This window comes from Ixodes scapularis, unplaced genomic scaffold (genome assembly GCF_016920785.2).
Source record: "Ixodes scapularis isolate PalLabHiFi unplaced genomic scaffold, ASM1692078v2 PGA_scaffold3__209_contigs__length_174095766, whole genome shotgun sequence".
Taxonomy (NCBI): domain Eukaryota; kingdom Metazoa; phylum Arthropoda; class Arachnida; order Ixodida; family Ixodidae; genus Ixodes; species Ixodes scapularis.
In genome coordinates, this window is record NW_024609868.1 from 79,496,597 (window position 1) to 79,516,683 (window position 20,087).

General features: G+C 47.2%; 1 protein-coding gene across 1 annotated transcript; it reads left to right on the forward strand.

The window, feature by feature from the left end:
• Positions 1 to 776: 776 nt before the first annotated feature.
• LOC120839011 (endothelin-converting enzyme 1) lies at positions 777 to 4,018 on the forward strand. The gene is made up of 2 exons (XM_040209206.1): positions 777 to 896; positions 2,111 to 4,018. The coding sequence occupies exons 1-2, from the start codon at positions 777 to 779 to the stop codon at positions 4,016 to 4,018; spliced, it is 2,028 nt and encodes a 675-aa protein (XP_040065140.1).
• The last annotated feature ends 16,069 nt before the right edge of the window (positions 4,019 to 20,087 follow it).

Sequence of the window (20,087 nt, forward strand, 5' to 3'; positions counted from 1 at the left end):
TGGATCTCGCGACCAATATGAAACTGATTGTACAAGCTTGGAGCACGTGGAGCGAAAACTCGCGCTGCAGAACCCAGGGATCCTGAGTTCAATTGCCACCCCTGCCCGTTGAGGTCTGGATGAGCATCGTGTATTACTTGTGTATTACTACTACTATACATTGTGTATTACTACTGCGTCATTTAGTTAAAGATCTCAGGCTAGCAGTCTTACTGCACTGGATAAATTTCTCATCTACAGGAAAGTTAACAATGTCATTTTCTGGCAGACTAAACACCAACTGTCTAGCGAAGCATACTCGCTGACAGCTTTATCTGGCTATGCAGTGGGCGCTCGTGCAACTTGAGCTCCGAACAAAGCTGTACACGAGCACTTTCCACTTCTAAAATGCCAGAGAAAGTTGTTTGCTGGTATCACCAGTATGACGCCCAATTTTTTCAAGCTTATCCTTAATTCATGAAATTGCCGAAATCAATTTTAAATCCTTCGCCCTTCTTGAACAGAAAACGAAGCGCTTAATATTTTTTCTTTCTTGCCGTAGATTTAAAGAGCAGTACTGTCGTGCGCGCTGGGACCAAAAAACAAAAAAAGGAAAAAAAAAAGCGGCAGTCATAACAACATTAACTAACAACGAGGAAGAGGCGCACGCTGCGTGACGACGGGCTGTTCTTTTTGACCTCGAGGCTTGAGCTGTGCAGATTGAGCAATCGGTTTGGCTAAACGGCGGGTCAAAGAGCGTCGGAGTACAAATATCGCATTCTGCGGTGACCCGCACCATGGGCGAATTCAGCGGGGACAAGTCTCCGCGCCTCGGGGACAAAGAGACGAGACCCGTAGTCGCGGAACCGCTGGCCGACTTCATGGAGGAAAAACGCCTCGAACGAGTCAAGAAGTTGGTAAGCTGGTTAACGGGACATCCACGCTTCGTATGAAAGCGTGGCAAACCAATTCAAAAGGTAGCTTCGCATGCGACACGAAGCTTGAATGGCATCGCCAGATATCTCAACGTAACGTTAGAAAACGTAGACGGACGTATAGTGCGTGAGTGAGGCTTACATGTCATCTAGCGTAACCGCGTGACTAAGTTCATTTTTCACAAGTCGTGTACATGGAGTTCTATCAAAGGTGCAGGCGAGAAAGCGTGTTCTTGTTGAACTACGAAAACTCACAAAAATGAATCCCATTCTGCGCCCGTGCCTTTCAGAACGTCGCGCAGATTTTATTAATAGTGCAATGGCAATTTTACATACTTCAAGCAAGCCTACTCAGAGGCGCGCGGAACGAAGTTAGTGGGTCACCTGATTTCTTCGTTCATGTGGCACAGACTACGATAATTTTCTTGACTATATGGTTGGCTTATATGTTGTTTTCGTCAAAGTATACCCTACTTAGTCGAGTTCTGATAGACGCCAGGCAAGGGTGGAAGTAGTTAACTCCTTGTCTTGCTGTACGGTGCTCACCAAACTTATAAGGAACTTGCGAACGTTGTTTTATCTAGTGGAAGCGTTATCCTGGTGGCACACAAAGGACTGCAGCATGACGTAGCGCTGAATGGAACTTTCTGAGCAGGGGAGGCCGCTCTTGCTCAAGGCCAAAATCGCCGCTAGACTACGAACAACACAGAAATTTTCATGCAAGGCGATCTACGATTCTCACCCCATTCACTAGGAATATCCAGTGCTTACTGACTGAATCATCCAATCTCTGACTTTTTCGACAATCACCTACGAATCTTCGTGCAAAAAGGTAGCGATAAAATATGTTATCTAGGAGGAAAAATTGCGGCGGTGTACACGGTCCAGCGAGAGTGACCTCCCCGACACTAGGATCGCGCTCCGATGAGATAAGAAACCGTTCGCGTGTTCCGGATAAATTTGGTGAACACTGTAAGGCCCTCAATATTTACTTTTATGTGATTGAGATAGGACCAAACAAAAAAAATCTATCTTGGTTTTATCCGCGCGGACAGGTGGAGGTACTCGCCCGGGAGGGGCGCCAGAGAGATCCATCGTTTCCCGAAACTCTCTCCTTCGGACGTGTCTTAGGCGGCGTCATCGCGGCCATCATTGTAGTCGGCCTGGTATTGGCAGTCGTCGGGATTGCCTTTAAGGTGCTCAAGGCAAGAGCCTCTACGAGAAAGGTCAGGGCAGAGTACTGCAGGACTCCGGGTTGCTCAAGGCACGCCGGGCTCTTCTCCACCTTAAACGACAGCCTGGATCCGTGCACGGACTTCGGCAATTACGTGTGCTCCAGCTGGCAACCGCTTCAATCGTTCGGTCAAGAACAAAGCGCCGAATTCGACATCAAGATCCAGTGGCTAACAAAAGTAGACAAGCTTCTGCAGAATAGGTCACCGAAGTCGAAAGCTTTAAAGATGGCGTCGAAAATGTTTAATGCTTGTTTGTCAAACGATAGCGATTCGGAAAAGAGGAACCGCGAAACCCTCGCTCAGTTTCTTGAGACGCAAAGACTTTCTCTGAAACCTGGAGACGACCTGCAACCTCTGGACGTCCTTATAAACTTCGCGGTGAGCTGGCAGACAGATTTATGGTTCAAACTTAGTTTCCTGAGGGCCACCCAGGACCGGAACCGAAGAATCCTCATCGAACCCAGCGTTCACCACTGCGGTAATACACTCATTTCGGGGATTCTGAGGGATTACGTCCTCTGGAAAAAATTCTTAAGTTTCCTACTGGGCCACAACAATTTCAGTGAGGAGCAGTTTAAAATGGACTCCGACGTAAACGAGATGCTTTGCCTCAGTTGGAACGAAACGCAGCAGCCAGCCATTTTTGCTCTGGGGACCATCGCCACCCAAGTTCCAGCCTGGAGCGCCGCATCATGGATCAGGGCGCTTGACGGCTCAATTGCAGACAACCAAGGGTGGTTTACCGGTGACGACGTGGTTGTTGTTTCGGACACTTTACATTTAAGAAAAATCAAGAACTTGACAGCAAAGTACGAGCCGAAGAAAGTGTTGCCACACTTGACTCGGTGGATGCTACTTTCTCACTTGGAATTCTCGTACGGCAGCATTATAAACGTTATAATCGGTCAACGAAGCGACACTACGAATATAACGAGGCTTTTCTGTGCGCAGTCGACGGACCAAGCGTTTGGGCTCCCCATTATGTACAAGATTGTAGCAAATACTACAAAAGACATTTACAAGCTGTTGACATACACGCTCGTCGCGGCGAAGCACGCATTTGACACATCTCCGTGGATCGACGTTGATAGTCGGGCTCTAGCCAAGCTGAAACTGACGTACATGGACCTCAAGTGGCCGTACACAGGTAGACAGAACTTATCCAACATCGAGAAGATATACACCAAAGGGACACAAGAGCCGGGAAACTACATAGAATACGTCCTCGCCTCCAAACGAGCGATGAGCGAGATAGCCCTCTTGAGGAAGGTATCACGTCCGACGGGATGCCCCATGTCGACAACGGCATATTACCACCTTTTCAACAGCGTTTCTATTGCGGCAAAAGTGATAGGCGAACCGTTTTATTACCCCGATGCCAGCCCCGCCATACTGTACGGCGGCCTCGGGCACACATTTTCCCTGCAGCTAGTGCGTGCCTTCGACGGTGAAGGCATTCTTCTGGACCCCATCGGAAGATTCACGTCTTGGTGGACTCCCGAGTTTAGGAAGGAATACGCGAGTCGGGAGAAGTGCGGCGCAAGTTCGGGAAGCAATATCTTTCCCGAAGTTCCCGCCATGGAAATTGCGTTCCGCGCGTACAAGGCGACGAGGGATCCGCTCGCACCTCGTGGACTCTATTTACATGACCCCTTTTCGGCGGACCAGGTATTCTTCATGAGTCTTTGCCGCGCGTCGTGTAAACAGGTGGACGGCTCGAAGGGTTCCGAGAGTTGCAACAAGGCCGTGAGAAACAGTATTGACTTCGCCGAAGCCTTCTCGTGCCCCGTGGGGTCTGCAATGAACCCGATTTTCAAATGTTCTTTCTTTGGAGACGTAAACGATAGTTCTGCTAATCGGGAACTGTAAATACATTGAGGAAGTGCCGTCTTTCTTGAACAGAAGTTTTGTTTTATAATATTTACTATCCTAAATAAAGCGTTATGGTCTCAGCTACATCGGCTGGACACAAACCACTGAAAATACAATATGGCTTGTTATTGTTGTTGTTTTCCCCCTCAAACTGTTTTTTGGGGTGCTGGCATTGACGTCCTTCTGACGTTCTGGCCAGCATTGTGCACTCTTTTCAAAAGCATAAAAAAAAAACAAAAAAAAAACGCGCGTTTCTCCTAAAGCGGTTTTGAAACAATTTCCCTATCGTTCGTTAACTGTTACTCCGAATCACTCACTAACGTTAATAACCGAATAAACTTGCCTTAGTTTTAGAGCGCAGCTGTTAGGCGCGCGTTTCCGGCTTGAGCGGCGTCGGCGTCAGCGTAACCATAACGCGTCGGCGTAACGCGTCGGCGTGACGCGTTGGCGTCGCCGTCGGCGTAACCGTAACGCGTCGGCGTCGCCGTCGGCATAACCGCGCGGTGCATTATTGGACGTTTCCCTTAATGCACCACGCGGGAGGGAGGAGGGGGAGGGGGAGAAGGAGGGGGAGGAGGTGGGAGGAGGAAGGAGAAGGAGGACGAAGAGAAAGGGGGAGGAGGAGGGAGGATGAGAAGAGGGGAGGAGGCGAGGAGCACAGGAGGAGTAGGTGAGGATGGAGGAGGAGAGGGTACGGATGAGGAGGAGGGGCATACAGTCCCCTCCGTGAACTCCCCTCCTCCTCCTCAAGAGCTGCGCTCTAATTCGGCATTACAGGGAGCTGCAAACGTCTTTAATTTTTTTTTCTAAGCAATGTAGTCGGCAAAGAAATTCGAAAAAAATTAGCCATCGTTCATCCCCTTAACGCGCAGCCAGAACAAGCGGCCACGCGACTTGGTGCCTATCCTATGCCGCCAATTAGCACCACGCCAATGTTAATCATAGCCACGCGGTGGGGTCGGCAAAGTGAAAAACGCGTTCTGAGTTCCTGGCATTGTTAAATTTCGGCTATGTCTCATCACCGCAGTAACTGGACACGAGCCACTACCCGAGTGTCCGCCGAAGCACTGATTGTTACGAGCCGAAGTGGAGGGCTCACGCAGTTCTCGTGTCCAATCCATGAGCTTCGTTCGATTGTCGTCATGCGGTAGGTTTCGATCCCACAATTACGTCATCAAGATTTTGCGAAGGCAGTACTAAAAAAAAGAAAAAAAGTTCCCTTTTATCTTTGTAATTTCACCAGGACCGAGAAGCTTCTGAATCAGTGGCGGTCAGTGCGAGCATACTTGGGGCAGACTATACTCTGTTTGAGCTTATGATGTACCGCAGGAAAGGCTACAATTGCGAGCTCCTTGCTCGGGGCACATCTCGGCGGCACAAGCTCTCGCGCATTAAGGGCAGCTACCAATGCTATGAGCTCGCGCTTCTAGCCTTCGCTGCAGTACAGCATAAGGTGAAACGGAGTATAGGACCAGCACACTTTTGCAAAGTCATTACCATTCCAACCCGATATTGTTTCATGGCCCCTTTAAGTTTTATACTTAATGCCAATTGCCTTTGCAAGTTCCATTCTAAAACTTGCGCGTTTTCCCCAGTTAAGGCAATCTACTAAACTTCCATAAATCCGTCACCGCGCGCGTTGCATTTTGGGAACCTGTGGTCTAGGAGCGCAGCTTGCTTGCCACTGATTCCCACACTGCATAATGTGGCATTACGCCACGATGAGGCGATTTGAGTTTTGAAATAAGTCTATTGAAATATATTGCATATATGTTATACTCTTTTAAATGCGATAGCATTAAAAAATTGTAACGCATCTGTAATCTACGTGCGTCGCCCAAAGAAAGCGATGCAGTCCGAAGCGTGGTTGTGCTCGCAGCTGCCGAGACCTGCACAGGGTGTGTTCTATCTTTAGTTTAATCGTAATGTCTCAGTGTAATGTCCGATATCGAGTTGAGGACGTACAAGCGGGTCTTGCAGTGAACACTCGTAATGGTAGAGGAATAAATAACGCTAAGAACAATGAGTCGCCGAGCGGGTTTACAAGTACCTCCCTCGCTATCGAGAGGCGGGGGGGTTCGTTGTTCTGGAACGCTGTGTTTCAGGAGTGCATTTATGTCACTGCCCGAGAGCCGCCTACGCTCGTGTAATAAAACAACGTGAAACACGCAAAAGCCTTAAGATCTGAAAAAAAAAAAATATATATATATATATATATATATATATATTTTTTTTTTTTTTTCAGCGCTCGCCTTAACAAAGAAGCCGTAAATACAATGCTACATTTATTAAACTTTGTTCGGCCGTAGAGCGCGCCAATTCACTTCAAATACCAGGCTTTGTCTACCTTAAAAAAAAGATAGTAAAAAAAACAAAAAAAAAAAACTCACGAAGACTGGTATTATTTATTTCAGACAGCCACACAAAATATTCACGCCCAAAAAATGGCTACGGTAAAAAGATATAGTCGTGCGTTCTCCTTGTCCAATAACGTTATATCCTCTGAACTATAGTACATGATTAGAAAAAGAGCCGAACTTCCCCATGCGTGCGGCCGCCACCCACGTGTGTCATTTGAGCTCGATGTCCTCGCCAGCCGCTGGAATTGGTCCATGGGCGGTGCGCTCAGTTACGCGCCGGAGAATACGTTTGCATATTTTTCTTGTTTCGTTTGGTTTTCTGTCTCGAAGTTGGCGATGCGATGATCAGTTGAAACCATTTTATGCACTCTGCGTGAACTGGCAGTAATTTCACAATTTGCTAGTGTGTAAAAATAAGCTCTACTTCGTATTACTTTCAACACGGACGGTAACGAGGGCAAGCACGAGTTTCTTCGACCTATATAAGTCGAGACATTTAATGGGTAGGAGATCGAACTATAGGGGTCGCTTCATCGAGCTTGTTGTCCCCAAAGCCCGGTGTTTACGAACGCAGTATGACAAAGAAATCGAACGTCGCCTAGCACGATCTGGGCACGAGCGCGTCGCTTTGACCAGTGCTTTGGTCGCACAAGGATCGGTCTTCGAATGGCCATCTTCGATTTCTCTGATAAAAAACAAACGAGAAAATTCGGCTTGTTATCCCCACGACTGAAGCGTACAGCTAGAGGCGTGACTGTTCGATCTCTTCCCCTATAGCAATCGTCTTGGCTTCGCTCGCGCTCGTTCAGCGGAAGTACCAACGAAGTTAATTCGATCGCGTTATTATACCCTTATCTGCGGTTCATGTTACGGTGAGGTATCTATTCTATCGTGAAGCGGTTCTTTTGCACGCTAAGCGTTTGCGAGCAGATACTTGCAATTGCCTTATCAACATTCATGATATTAAGTTACCCCTTAAAGATAACAAACAAAAAACAGAAACGGCAATATATACGTATCTTTATATAACACAAACTATACTCCGTTCATCGTTAGACTGAGACTAGAAGCTCCGCCTTCAGCGCGAGCTCGCTGGCTTCCGCAGTACTTTGGCTGCGCGTGCCTGCGCGTTCACACTTGGGTTAGAAAGGGCAGAAAGCTCGCGCTGAAGGCGGAGCTTCTAGTCTCAGGTTAAGGGTGAACGGAGTATAGATGTTCTTTGCGTGTGCGTGTGTTTGCCTGTTAATAATTATAAGGCTGGTTCACACAGCACTGTTTTCGTACGTTACGTATAATCCACCGAAAAGTTCGTGTCTCGAATGTCGCCTGCCATGATATCTCCTCAAACTGGTAGCTACACTTAATATGAAGCACAGATGTTCCGGTGACTTGCGTAGTAAGCAGACGTAAGCTTTCGTAACGTCACATTTCGTAAACAAAGACGGGGTTGTGTGAACCAGTCTTTGTACGGGTGATGATCAAGACGCTGATTACAAAGCACGTTTTATGTTCCGGAACTTTCTTTTGTGTCGTTAGCAGTGAATTCGAATAACATACCGCATTTATTTGTAAGTTACCTCGAAGATCGCAATATTCTAACTTCTTGACTTTCTGTTTTAGCGTTTGCATCAGTATTTATAAGTTTTTTTATGCCCTATTTGCCAAACACGTGCGTTGCGGCGGCGGCTTATCAGGAAAAAGACGTGTGCGATTTTGAAATATTTACATCCGTACCCAGCTACTGTCACTTAGCGCTATAGCGAGATACTGTAGCGATGCTATATTCGTGGTTCGTAAAATGTCATAAAATGCAATATTTTGGCCCCAAATTGGTGAACCAAACGGCAGAAGATACGCCTGGACGACTTGAGTCGCCCATTGTATTTGTACCGTGCGTGCGCGGTTTGACATATTTGAAATTTCCTATGATGGTTACCATCGACAGTATTCGGATCGGCGCCTTGGAAGTATGACCACAACCTCAAAACCGTTGGCAAAATACAACGCAAAATTTGCGACGTGAAACTGCAGATAGTTGTATTTCATCGTCATCATGTAGGCCCTTTTCATGACGAACACCACCAGGCGCTGCTCCAGTCTTTGGCGTCCCGGAGAACTAAAAATAATAAACAAAACCCACTTTAACAACGCTGCTTGAAATGCGAATGGAACGTTTAACCACCGATTTTCCTGGAAAACTATAAAAAACAAAAAAGCGCGAGATCTGTTCCAAATTTCCGAATATTCTTGTAAGCCAACTTGCCTCTTCCAAGACCTTAGATTGTAGAGCCAAAGGCCCTCGTTAAATTTCCAACTTTTCTGTCCGTGCAGCATTTATGCTTTCTATCACTTCTGAAATGAACAAGATCGACAGGCTTGCAAAGATGGAACGACCGAAAGTCGCATGGGAAGCAGGCGGCAGTTGATGTCTGTAAGACATTTTTTTTCCCTTCGTTCTGTGTCACGTGGGTTCCGTATCTGGTATGCGGGAGGAGAAAGTAATAAGGCATTTCGACCTGGAATATACGAGAAATTATAGGTAAGGCAAAACAAGAATGTGCGACAATCACGCATTTTGTCTGAACGCCTGCCAGCGGCGTAGAGAGACCAAAACGATGTTCTATCGCACACTAGAAGAGACGACTTTTAAGATGGCTGCACCCTTGTAGAAAAGCTTCTAGTTTTAGACTTCTGTGCTGCGCATGCCTTGTTGCATCGCTGCATAGGAGGTATTCACATGTCGCCAGGGCGAGCTGTGGGTTTAACCGACTTATCATTTGCCATGGTACAGAGCTTTGACGGTATGAAACAAATCTGGCAAACGCGCATTTTCCCCTAGGAATGCACAGGAGCACTGCAAAATCTGACTGGTTGCTGTCTGCTGGAATTTGTGTCACGGAAGTCGCATAGACACTAGCGCCAGTTGAAGCTATAGCGTATACTATAACAACCCAATGGGCGGGACAACCGACACCGCGGAATGTGCAGGTAGCGCTAGCGGGTAGCTTTGACTTGTGCTCTCGCTACACGGGAGCTCGTGAGCCGGAACGCATTCGGATCCAAGGAGCTGGCACTTGTGTCCGCCATTGTGCAAGGAACAGAGGGCATGCCCTTTCGAAAAGGGTCTATGGGCACTCTGCGTCCGCTAGGAGCCCCTGCCGATCGCCCAGCGAACAGGGCGGCGCGCGGCCACTTTTGTAGAGCTCCGCCGCCGCAACCGCGGCTCCCTCACTTCCGCCAATGTGGTAGCCCAAACAGGCATGTCGACCATGCAACACCCACCGGTGTACCACTGCAGTCGAGCTGCGACTGCCGAGGTCGTTTCCCGATCAGTACGATCGACGCCGCCGCGAGAGGCGAGCGTACTGGCACTGAGTTTGATCTGCTTGGTGCCCGTTGCGCGTTCCCTGAACCTTTTGTTTATGGTCTTTTTCTGTTTGCCGGGGCTCTCCTTGCGTTCTGATGTGCCAAAAACGCGTGTTGGAATACATGCTGGCCGTACAACCTATGTTCAGACCTTCCAGGTGTCGACATGTCACTTTTGAAGAGCTTTTATGGTCATGTTTATCTTTCAAGGGGCACGAGTGCGCCCGTAAGACGAGATCATGCATAAGGCTTGCATCGAGCATAAAGCGCCACTGCAGTTATCAATTCTGCACGAGCCAGGGTTGTTCGCGTCAGCATTTATAGGCCATTTCAAAACAGAGCGTGTGGCCGGTGCCATCTTGAGTGTTCGTGCGTATGGGACGTGCGTTTGTCGCTTTCCGAAACGACGAACACGCACGTGCTGGGCTGTGATGATCGCACGCTGGACTGTGAAGATCGAACGCTGAACTCTGATTTTGTGGACATTGGAAAGGTCTATACTCACACGCGGTAAGAGGGCGCCTGAAAGGACGAAGTGAGCTTAAATAAACAAAATAAAAATGCAGCTTTCTTTTTTTTTATTCTCGTTATCTCTCTTTTTTTTCATTTTTTTTTTTTCACCGAATTTCTATCCACCAACGAAATTTTGTCAGCTCATCGCCCGCGAGCAACGCGAAAAAGCGTAATGACGCGCGCAGCCGAAACGCCAAAAGCGAAATATTCAATTTTGCTCGCCAGAGCTGCTGCTCAAAACTTGACAGCTACAGGCAATATTCGACCCTGGAGATAGAAAAGCAACTGCCTACACGAGGCTCCGTCTATCCGTCTAGGCTGGTTGACATATTTGCGTCGACCGCGTTGCGCTGTGTTGCGTCGTGAAGCACCGCGCCTCCCACTTGGCTCGTCGTAATTGTGCCCATAGTAACCTGTACATCGCAAGCCGTTGCAGTTGCCCTCGGTAGGACTCGACGCAAGTGTGTGAATCGTCCTTAACCCTAACTTCAGGTAGGACGTCCGTGCGTACCCGCGTGTGCGCGCGCGCGTGCGTATGCGAGTATGTGAAGGGGGTTCAAGCGTGACTCTGTGCGTGTGCGTTCTTCGTAGGATGGCAAACAGACGTCGCAACTGATACTCTGGGACTCGCAAACACGATGGCCGCTTTTTCTCCGCCCGGTTGGCATCACGATTATCCCGCGGCCTGACTACTTGCGCGCGCGAGTTCGCTCACTTCCTCTAGCTGCACACGCGCCCTGCGCCATTCTGTTTCATTGCCAACACACAGAAGCAATCTCGCTTTGAAAACGAAGTCATTTGGTGCGCAGGTGATTTATCGCTGCAGTTCTGGTCAGTCAAATCTGGCCACGTCTCATTACGGTCACAATGCAGGAAACCTAACGTTTCTATTTTTTTCTTGCCGTTGTTTTCATTCACGAATACTAATGGTAGCGCAAGCAGGCGTGCCGGCAAAGCTGGAAAGTAAAAAAAAAAAGTCCCCCTCTCCCCCCTCTTCCAATCGCTTTTTTTATTGTTTTACACACCACAGACCTAAACATCACCAAGCAGCTGCTGCACCAAGAGTCCGCGTGCCATATTTTAATAGCGTAATAACCTTTGCATCTCTTTCACCTTGCATCGCTCGCGTGTGGAAGTAAATTCCCATTATAGCCGAGTGTATACCGGACAATGTTCTTTAAGCTTTGCATGAGTACAGTAGCCCCCACATCTTCAATTTTCATTAACCAAAGCAGTCAGAGTTCTACGCCTCACACAACTATATTGAACGCGTCTCCGACTGGTGTGTTTACCGCGAGTCAACTTTCCGAGGGAGAGGGGGGCTGGTCAGGATAGTGACGACCGATGCTGATGTTCGCCCCAAAGCAAGTCCCCCAGGAAGTCGAATAAGAAAAGAATAACACTAAAGTTGTTCGATCCCGCTGGACACATTACGACGTTGGTTGGTTTACGATGGCCAGCGAGGCCACGTTTATTTCAAAACAAAACGACGACAAGTCAACAGTAATTTACAAAACAAAACTCCCAAAATCAAAAATTAGTTCCCCAGTCTCAAGAGCCGAATCTGCCTGATCTCAAAAGCCGAATCCCCGAGAATCCTGTCGGCAGTCCTTTTTTAGACTCGTAGGGGCCTCCTTTCCCTCCAGAGACGGACCAATCACTTCAAATTTGCCCATTGCCACGTGGTACACTCGTACCCAATGATCAGCGAACTGTCAACGTGACCCCCCTCCGACACCTCAACGGTCAAACCCAAATTCTTCGTAGACTCACTACATGCTTTCTTCGCCGTCTGGCTGGCGCCGCCCAAGTTAAGTTATTGCGTTAACTAAAAGCGAAGTTTCTACACTAAGCGGCGAAATGTGCCGGACAGAAGCTTAAGAAGGGGGTGTTTCGGCGCCCCAAACTGAAACCCAATCCGTTTGTTAACGACCGGAGTCCGACTCTTCCCCACCGAGCCCCGCGGCTGCTCGAAGCCCCCCGCGCGTGGGGGCAGAAGACGCCCAAAAATGCAGACACAAACATAGGCAGATAAAAAAAAAATGCCGACGCAACTGTAGGAAGATAGACTTTTCTAAAACAAATCTTACTTATTTCTAACAAAATCCTTTCTTACTTAACACCGCGCCAAAAAAAAAAAAAGAAAACAAGTGGCCCCTCGATTTCCGCCTGTTGACGTCGCATAAGAGGTGTCATGCTGTCGGCAGTCGGAATCCTGGGTGTGTCCGAGCAGCGGGGGTGTGTGCGGCAAGCGCCTGTTCTGCTGCAGCTGCACGTCGACCTCCAGTTTGACGGTCCATGGAAGTTTCGGCAGCCAGAACTCAGGAGTTGGGATGTCGCGACGACAGCGGTAACAGCGGCACTTGTACTCGTGCTTTTCGCCATCATTTTTACTATCAACCGCCAGGATCGCGACATCCGACAGCATGCCACTCCGGCTTTTGTGACGTCATTTGTTGACACTTCCGGGATCACTTTAGATGTATGGGCGGGACAGGACACTATATATACTTCATTTCAGCTTAAGTCCAGACGCAGCCGATGCTACATCATAGTAGAAAACCCAGAGACAAGGAGCAAAAAGGGCAACAACAGCACCGTCTCAGATTTTTCTCTCGGTTTTTCTACTTTGATGCGTCACCAGCTCGCCCGCGTCTTTACTTTAATTTCTGCTATGCTACAGGCGCGGTCATGTGGCCCTGAACAGTGCCTTCTTGCAGCGCACGCGCCTGGCAGGGAAGCTGAAAGCCCGGAGCCCGCGCTTGTAGCATTGGCTGCGTCTAGTCTTAAGCTGAAACAAAGTATAAACACCTCAGTCAAAGACGCGGTGCGTTTGCCGGACGTCCTCGTCGCTGCAGTGTTCCAACGAGAGCATTTCTCGGAGAACTCGTGTAGACGAGTTATCGCTTTTTCTTTTTTTCCTACTTCCTGGTTTCCCCGCGTGTGTTGATGGTGCGGATGGCTACTGCCCTGCCCTGGGAACTTGGATGTTTGTTTTTTCCTCGGGATATTAGAAGCGCAAGGTCATCAATACGCTGCTTGCTGCGTCGCGCAACAATCAGACGTTTTGTGATATGCTGCTTGCTGCGCTGCGATGGAGGCTGATCGCATTACTAGAGCAAATGAAGGAAGTTATAAAGCGATGTAGATGATAACAGAGTTGTCCGTTTACGATGATGATGGTGGTATACCTGCGAGTAAAAACCAAACCCGCAATGTTTTTTTGTTTTTTTTTTCTTTTTCCTTATTGGGTGTTTACTTTAGTCTGCAGGGACAAATGGGAGGTTTTGTATGCCGCCCCAAAGAGTTTCGTGCGGCATTGTTAGAGTCACGGTTTATGATTTGTTTTCTTTACGCGAGTGTGCACGTGAAAACAAAGCATTGCTCAGCACTGCGCCCTCACAGCTCCGCACAAAATCTGTGTAAAGGAGTTCGGTGGTCATGTGTGCTGAGGCATCTGACAATGCGTCGGTGAACGACATTCGCAAGTTTATTAAAACTGATTCGATTGATGACAACGACCAAGGTAGTGCGAGTCGATTGCTAGGAACTTTGCGCAAAAGGTACGCAAGAACTTTTTTCGTTGCTAGTGAGAGCTCGTGGCGTAACTTTGAGCACGGATTGAGTACGCAACCGCAGGGCCCGCAGTTTTGTACGACTTACGAAAAGCCCCTATTACTGTGCTCTAAGGAAAACAGCAGGGAACCGAAATATCTACTGTTATATTCGCTTCAACTATGAGTGTGTGCTTATTAAGATATTGTTTAATTTTTCCCGTTCTATTTATCTTTTGTCCCGAATAAAATCAGCAGAAAAGAATGACGTGCACTGAATGTACCATCGGAAATGCATATAGAGGTAGAAACTGAGGGAAAGTAAAAAAATGAGAACGTGCGGGGACGCAAGACGGTCGATTTCTGGTAGGAATGATTCGCGGGTAGACGCCAAACTAGCTTCCTTTATCTCTACTCTCTGTTTCGAACGATGAACGCCGGCGTCCAAGGTTTGGCGTTCGCGTTCGGACGCGTGAGATACACCGAGGAGAGACAATGGCAGCTAACTTTGCGTCTCTCCCACTAATCATTCCAACCAGTGCTTGGTGGTCTGACGTCCCCCCGCGCTCCCCCTCTCCCTCCTCTTCCCCAGTTTCTAGCCGTATAGTGTACGCAGCAAGAATCAGCTGTACTCTGTTTCACCTTATGATGTACCGCAGGAAGGGCTACAAGCGCGAGCTCCTTGCTCTGGGGCACATCTCGGCGGCACAAGCTCTCGTGACTTAGGAGCAGCTGCCAACGCTATGAGCTCGCGCTTCTAGCCTTCGCTCCGGTACAACAGAAGGTGAAACGAAGTATAGCAGAGGCAAGTCAACCAAAGTTCTGATGAGTTTGGGGATTATATTATGTTGGCTGGATCATCATAAAATAACCTTTGAACAATTACCCCCTTTTGTAGGGAAATTGTCTCACGTTGAAGGTAAATGAAACGTCTTCTACTGTATACTCTGTAACTGCGGCAGCTCTGACGTTACTTCACGTTTTCGGTCTTCAACATATACAGAATTATTGCCAAACAACAGCCAGCGCGCAATCCTGCTGCCTCTTTTACCCTTAGTCCAGAGGTGATCAAAAGACATAAAAATGTAGTGATAGCAAAAGGATATTCAGTCCAATCACTTAGCTACTCTTGTCGGTATTTGACTGACATTAAATCAGTTTCCTTTTTCCATCGAATAACGTCGCCCAGTGCATTCCAAGACACAATCTAAAGTGCAGACGCAAGCTGCTCCTGCAGATGTACGTACAGTTGCGACGTATCCTTTTGAAAGGAATCGGACCCGATAAAAAAAAAATATATCTCAATCCTGTATTTGATTGATTCCTCAACCCGCAGGTAGCTTTAGCCAGGTGCTGCTTCTACGTAACTTTATGGAACAATTACCGTTCTTCGTGTCGTACATCTCCGTCATATGTTTCGTGGCCGAGGCTTCTCTGCGCTGGCCCAACATTGAAAGCAGAAAAGCGACATGCCTCGTGGCAGGGGAAGAAAAAGAGAAAGCCTAGAATGAAAAAGCACGCTAGAGAAGTGCATGGACATACCTCATTACGCAGTATCTTTGTAAAAGTTATATGAATGTCTTTCAGTTGAACATTATCGTAAAATCAGTTACAAAGTTGTATGTTCACGGACGTAAATTGAAATCTAAGATGCCTAACCATATACTACTCACCAAAAAATACAGTTGACCTTTTTTAAAACTGTTTTTCAGAGGGTACATAAGTGGTTTTTGAAATCGTCTTTCTATGGCGCAGACTAAATATACTCCCTTTCAGCATTACAGAAAACACACACAAAAAAAAAATACAAACAAATACATGTTATTTTCTTTAATACAATCGTGCGTGGCTTTTTCTCCTGTTGAAAATACTCCCAATTATCACCAGACGCCCATTTTTTTATCAGAAAAGGGGCGTCTTGCAATGTCTGCTATGCTTTAATAAAAAAAAGTTCCGTATTCTCGTAATTTTAAACTATTTAGAACGCTAAGGACACGTAAATTTAGTTAATGCTACAAATAACAAACAAACATAATACGAATTTAAAACTACTTTAGTGTTCTTTTCATTAAGAAGCCGCTATGTACCAACTACAAAAACCGAAATCTGAAATATTTCTATAGACGCTTTGAGGCAGCTGTGCATGGGTGCCGCCATAACCGACCTTCAGTTTTTGTTTCCTCTTATTCCGTTCGCTCCAACTCATCATTACCACAGCAGGACAGGTTATTGTCATAGTAGGTGCTACTGTGTCCTTCTCCCCAGCATAGGCCTTTGTGGAGACTCGTCAACGCCCGCTTCAATGGCTCGGCATTTCGGTAAAACAAAAGAAGGTCGGCTATGAAGGCTCAATCTGGGGCGCTGAAAGCGTCTACAGGATAGTCCGGGGTCCCAGACACTTGACCATCATACTATCCAAAGCAATTAAACTTACAGCCACCGTAGAAGTATTGCACCAGTACACGGAACTTCAACGGCAGCTCGTTGTCATCGCACTTGTCACACTACCTCCGCACATTGCAGATTTATTTACGAGGGTGTCGTAGCTTCGATTTACTGTTATACCACTTCAGGGTCCAAACCTGGGACGACTATACCCATTGGTTCGTAATGTCGTCGTCGATACACGATTGTTTATCACCTTCAGCGAAACCGATGCCTACCTCGCCGAACGTCGCGTACACAGACCTGCAATTAAGCGGCGCTCGCTTGGGTCAAACAATTAGTGCCACTTTTCAGCACAACACTCCGCGATGCCAGGCCGCTACAGAGAAGGCCGACGAGAGCCATAGTGATAACACCCAGCTCAATACGGGCTATTGTCAATTCCTCTAGTGTTGGCGACGGACACTGGGCACATAGCTTCTTAATTTTGTCGTAATTTTATCGGCGCACTCGACTGCCACTGTATAGAGGTACGGGGTTCGATCAGCTCACAGCGTTTCCGGTAGCTAATTAGGAACCACGTGGGTTCCTCGTGCAGACTGCGCTCCCGAATGCGCGCCGCCGATCGCTTCCTCAATGCGGACGCATGAGCAGCCAGGGGCAAACTCGTTCGTGTGGCGTGAGCTGATAGCATCTGCGCGTGAAACGCTCGTGAGAAGTAGAGCGCAGCTCCAGGGCGCTCCATGTTTCCACACCAAGGGCGTTCATGTAAAAACACACACAAACTTTAAAAAAAGGCCACCCATTCGTCTTAGATATTGATGTAACGAAGGGTGTTACGGGAAGTACGGTTAAGTTTACGCCCTCAAGGGAACGCATTCGAGGCCGGAGATAAACATCACCCACCTATATTCATAAACATCGCGCCAATATATTACAATATGGGAACGAAGGGTAAACATTTAAGTTTTTTGAACACGTTGTCATTTAAAAGAGTTATTGAGTAGCTGTTCTTTGCTTGTTCCAAAATTTTACGCATGATATTCGAGGACAGTTACCACACGAAAATTTAGAGGGCATGTAAAATTTTCTCTTGCATCGACAGGCGAAAAATGAGCACGTTAAAACGACTTACTCGACTTTTTTTTTTAATCTGGCGGTTTTATTTAAGGTGCCCAAAGGTAGAAGGTGATCAGGTTAATTGTATTTTATCATTGATTTAGGTCAATGGCTAAGTGGGTAAAATGAATTTCTTGGAAAACGAGAATAGAAAGCGCAGTGTGGGCCACAGAGCAGTATATGTTGACGAAACCATTGGAACCTACCTCCCAGATTTTTCTTCACGACCATCATTTTTTGTTTAAAAACAACAAGCGACACACCAACACTAAAAAGTCATTTATACTTACAAAAGCAAACTGCAGTTCACAAACTATTTTTTTTTAACGCAGAATGTGTTTATATATTGCCACCTACCCATTTCGTGTTAGGCACCAACAACGGAAGTCGACAGACCGACTGCCAGCCGAGCGCTGACACTGCGCTCGTCTCCCCACTGATTGGTCACCAGTGCCAGCCGAAACCTCTTCCTCGAGTGCCTCTGTGTTACTCCCGACGGCGGTAACACGTCACGTGTTCAGACATACAACGCGGAATTAGAGTGCAGCTCTTGAGGAGGAGAAGGGGAAGATACAGATAGGAGGCTATGCCCCTCCTCCTCTCCTGCTCGCCTCCCATTTAGAGAAAAAAATTTCCGCTAAATTTAGAGGAAAAAATTTCCCCGCTAAATTTAGCGGGGAAATTTTTACGCTAGATTTAGCGGGGAAATTTTTTCCGCTAGATTTAGCGGGGAAATTTTTCCGCTAAATTTAGCGGGGAAATTTACCCATAATGCACTGCGCGGTTACGCCGACGGCGACGCCGACGCCGCTCAAACCGGAAACGGGCGCCTAAGAGCTGCGCTCTAAAATCAGACGCCACGTTTAACATGCTTACTTTGCCATGACGGGATCGGGTAGTTCGAGTGTTTGGCCCTTTTTTGCCCCGATCTGGCGCCAGGGCTCTGCTCGGTGATAAAGTCACTAGATCCTGGGAGAGTACCGCCGTTGTCTTCCCTGCCTGCTAGCCGGACGACTGAAACCTCGGAAGGAGATTGACTGATCGGTCCCTGTTGCATGGCAATCGCCATTTCGGTCCTTTCAAATCTTCGGAGTTTCAAAAGGGTCGTTCTGAACCAATCGCGCCAAGATGGCTATGAAGCGTCATCTCGCTAGAAGCATTCCTCGTCAATATAAGCGTTTTTGGCACAGGGCATCCGATCAATTTATCAATCATGCATGCTCATGTCCACAGATCTCTTACAGTGATACTGTTCTTTTGGCGTATTTAAAGACAGGAAAATTATTTTTTCAATGCCGCCAAGCACCAACGCCGCATGTGGTGGCCGTGCGAAGATGCGCGCTATTTTCGCCTGTGTGTGGTTGGAAAAATCTCGGTATACAAAGAACGTCTCTATAAAGCTACACGTCACCAGCGAATTTGGATCGGCTCACCAAGAATGGAGAGGTAAAAAAAAATTGCTAATTTCATGAGCCAAAATGGCGATTGAATATATGGGGAGCAATTGGCGGCAATTTCCCGCGATTCAGTTACTTTAGCACGTCTATAGTCCATCTCACAAATGTCTGCAGTAAAGGCAAAGTCACAGGCGCGTGAGTCAAACTCAGAAGTATGCTTTGATTTGTACGAGAACTCGTGCATATGAGGCATTTTCCAAAGCCACGCGCTCCAGCCCATGCCTTTGTCTGCACTGCAGGTGTTTGTGAGATGGAGGTGCCCACATGTCTGTCTGTCTCAGGATGAAAACATCCTTTGTTGCACTGAGTGTGGGCCAGCGAGTGACGCGCAGCCGCACTCAGTGCTTGACTTGTGCGCTAAAATGGCGTCTAAGCACGAGCCAGGCTATACGGCCTCGAGCTGAGTAACACCGGATTGTGTGCCTTCAAAAAATATATATATAAAAAAAGAAAAGGTTTGAGCGGAAAATGGGCTGAGATATCAGCCATTTTGGTTGTGAATTGCGTTAGCATTCGTCATGTTTATCTCCTCCTTTTGTCACGAGGTCCGCTAAATTCAGGTTCCCCACTAGATTTAGCGGGGAACCTGCATTTGTCTTTAAGTTCAGTGACGTCAGGTCACGTGACGTCAATTTTTCCGTTAAATTTAGCGGGAAACTGAATTGGTGCATAGGTCGTGACGTCAAATTTTCCGCTAAATTTAGCAGGGAAACTGAATTGATGCATAGGTCACGTGTCGTAAATTTATCCCCGTAAATTTAGCGGGGAAACTGAATTGGTGCAAAAGTCACGTGACGTCAAATTTTCCGCTAAATTTAGCAGGGAAACTGAATTGATGCATAGGTCACGTGTCGTAAATTTATCCCCGTAAATTTAGCGGGGAAACTGAATTGGTGCAAAAGTCACGTGACGTCAAATTTTCCGCTAAATTTAGCAGGGAAACTGAATTGATGCATAGGTCACGTGTCGTAAATTTATCCCCGTTAATTTAGCGGGGAAACTGAATTGGTGCAAAAGTCACGTGACGTCAAATTTTCCGCTAAATTTAGCAGGGAAACTGAATTGATGCATAGGTCACGTGTCGTAAATTTATCCCCGTAAATTTAGCGGGGAAACTGAATTGGTGCAAAAGTCACGTGACGTCAATTTTTCCGCTAAATTTAGCAGGAAAACTGAATTGATGCACAGGTCACGTGTCGTAAATTTATCCCCGTAAATTTAGCGCGGAAACTGAATTGGTGTGAAAGTCACGTGACGTCAAGTTTTCCGCTAAGTTCAGGGGGGACCTGAATCGGTGCATAGGTCACGTGAC

Bases quoted from the DNA above. Each gene is read 5' to 3' on its own strand.
- LOC120839011 (XM_040209206.1), top strand. From the start codon at position 777: ATGGGCGAATTCAGCGGGGACAAGTCTCCGCGCCTCGGGGACAAAGAG. The intron at 897-2,110 runs GTAAGCTGGTTA...ATTGCCTTTAAG, and splicing joins TCGAACGAGTCAAGAAGTTG to GTGCTCAAGGCAAGAGCCTC.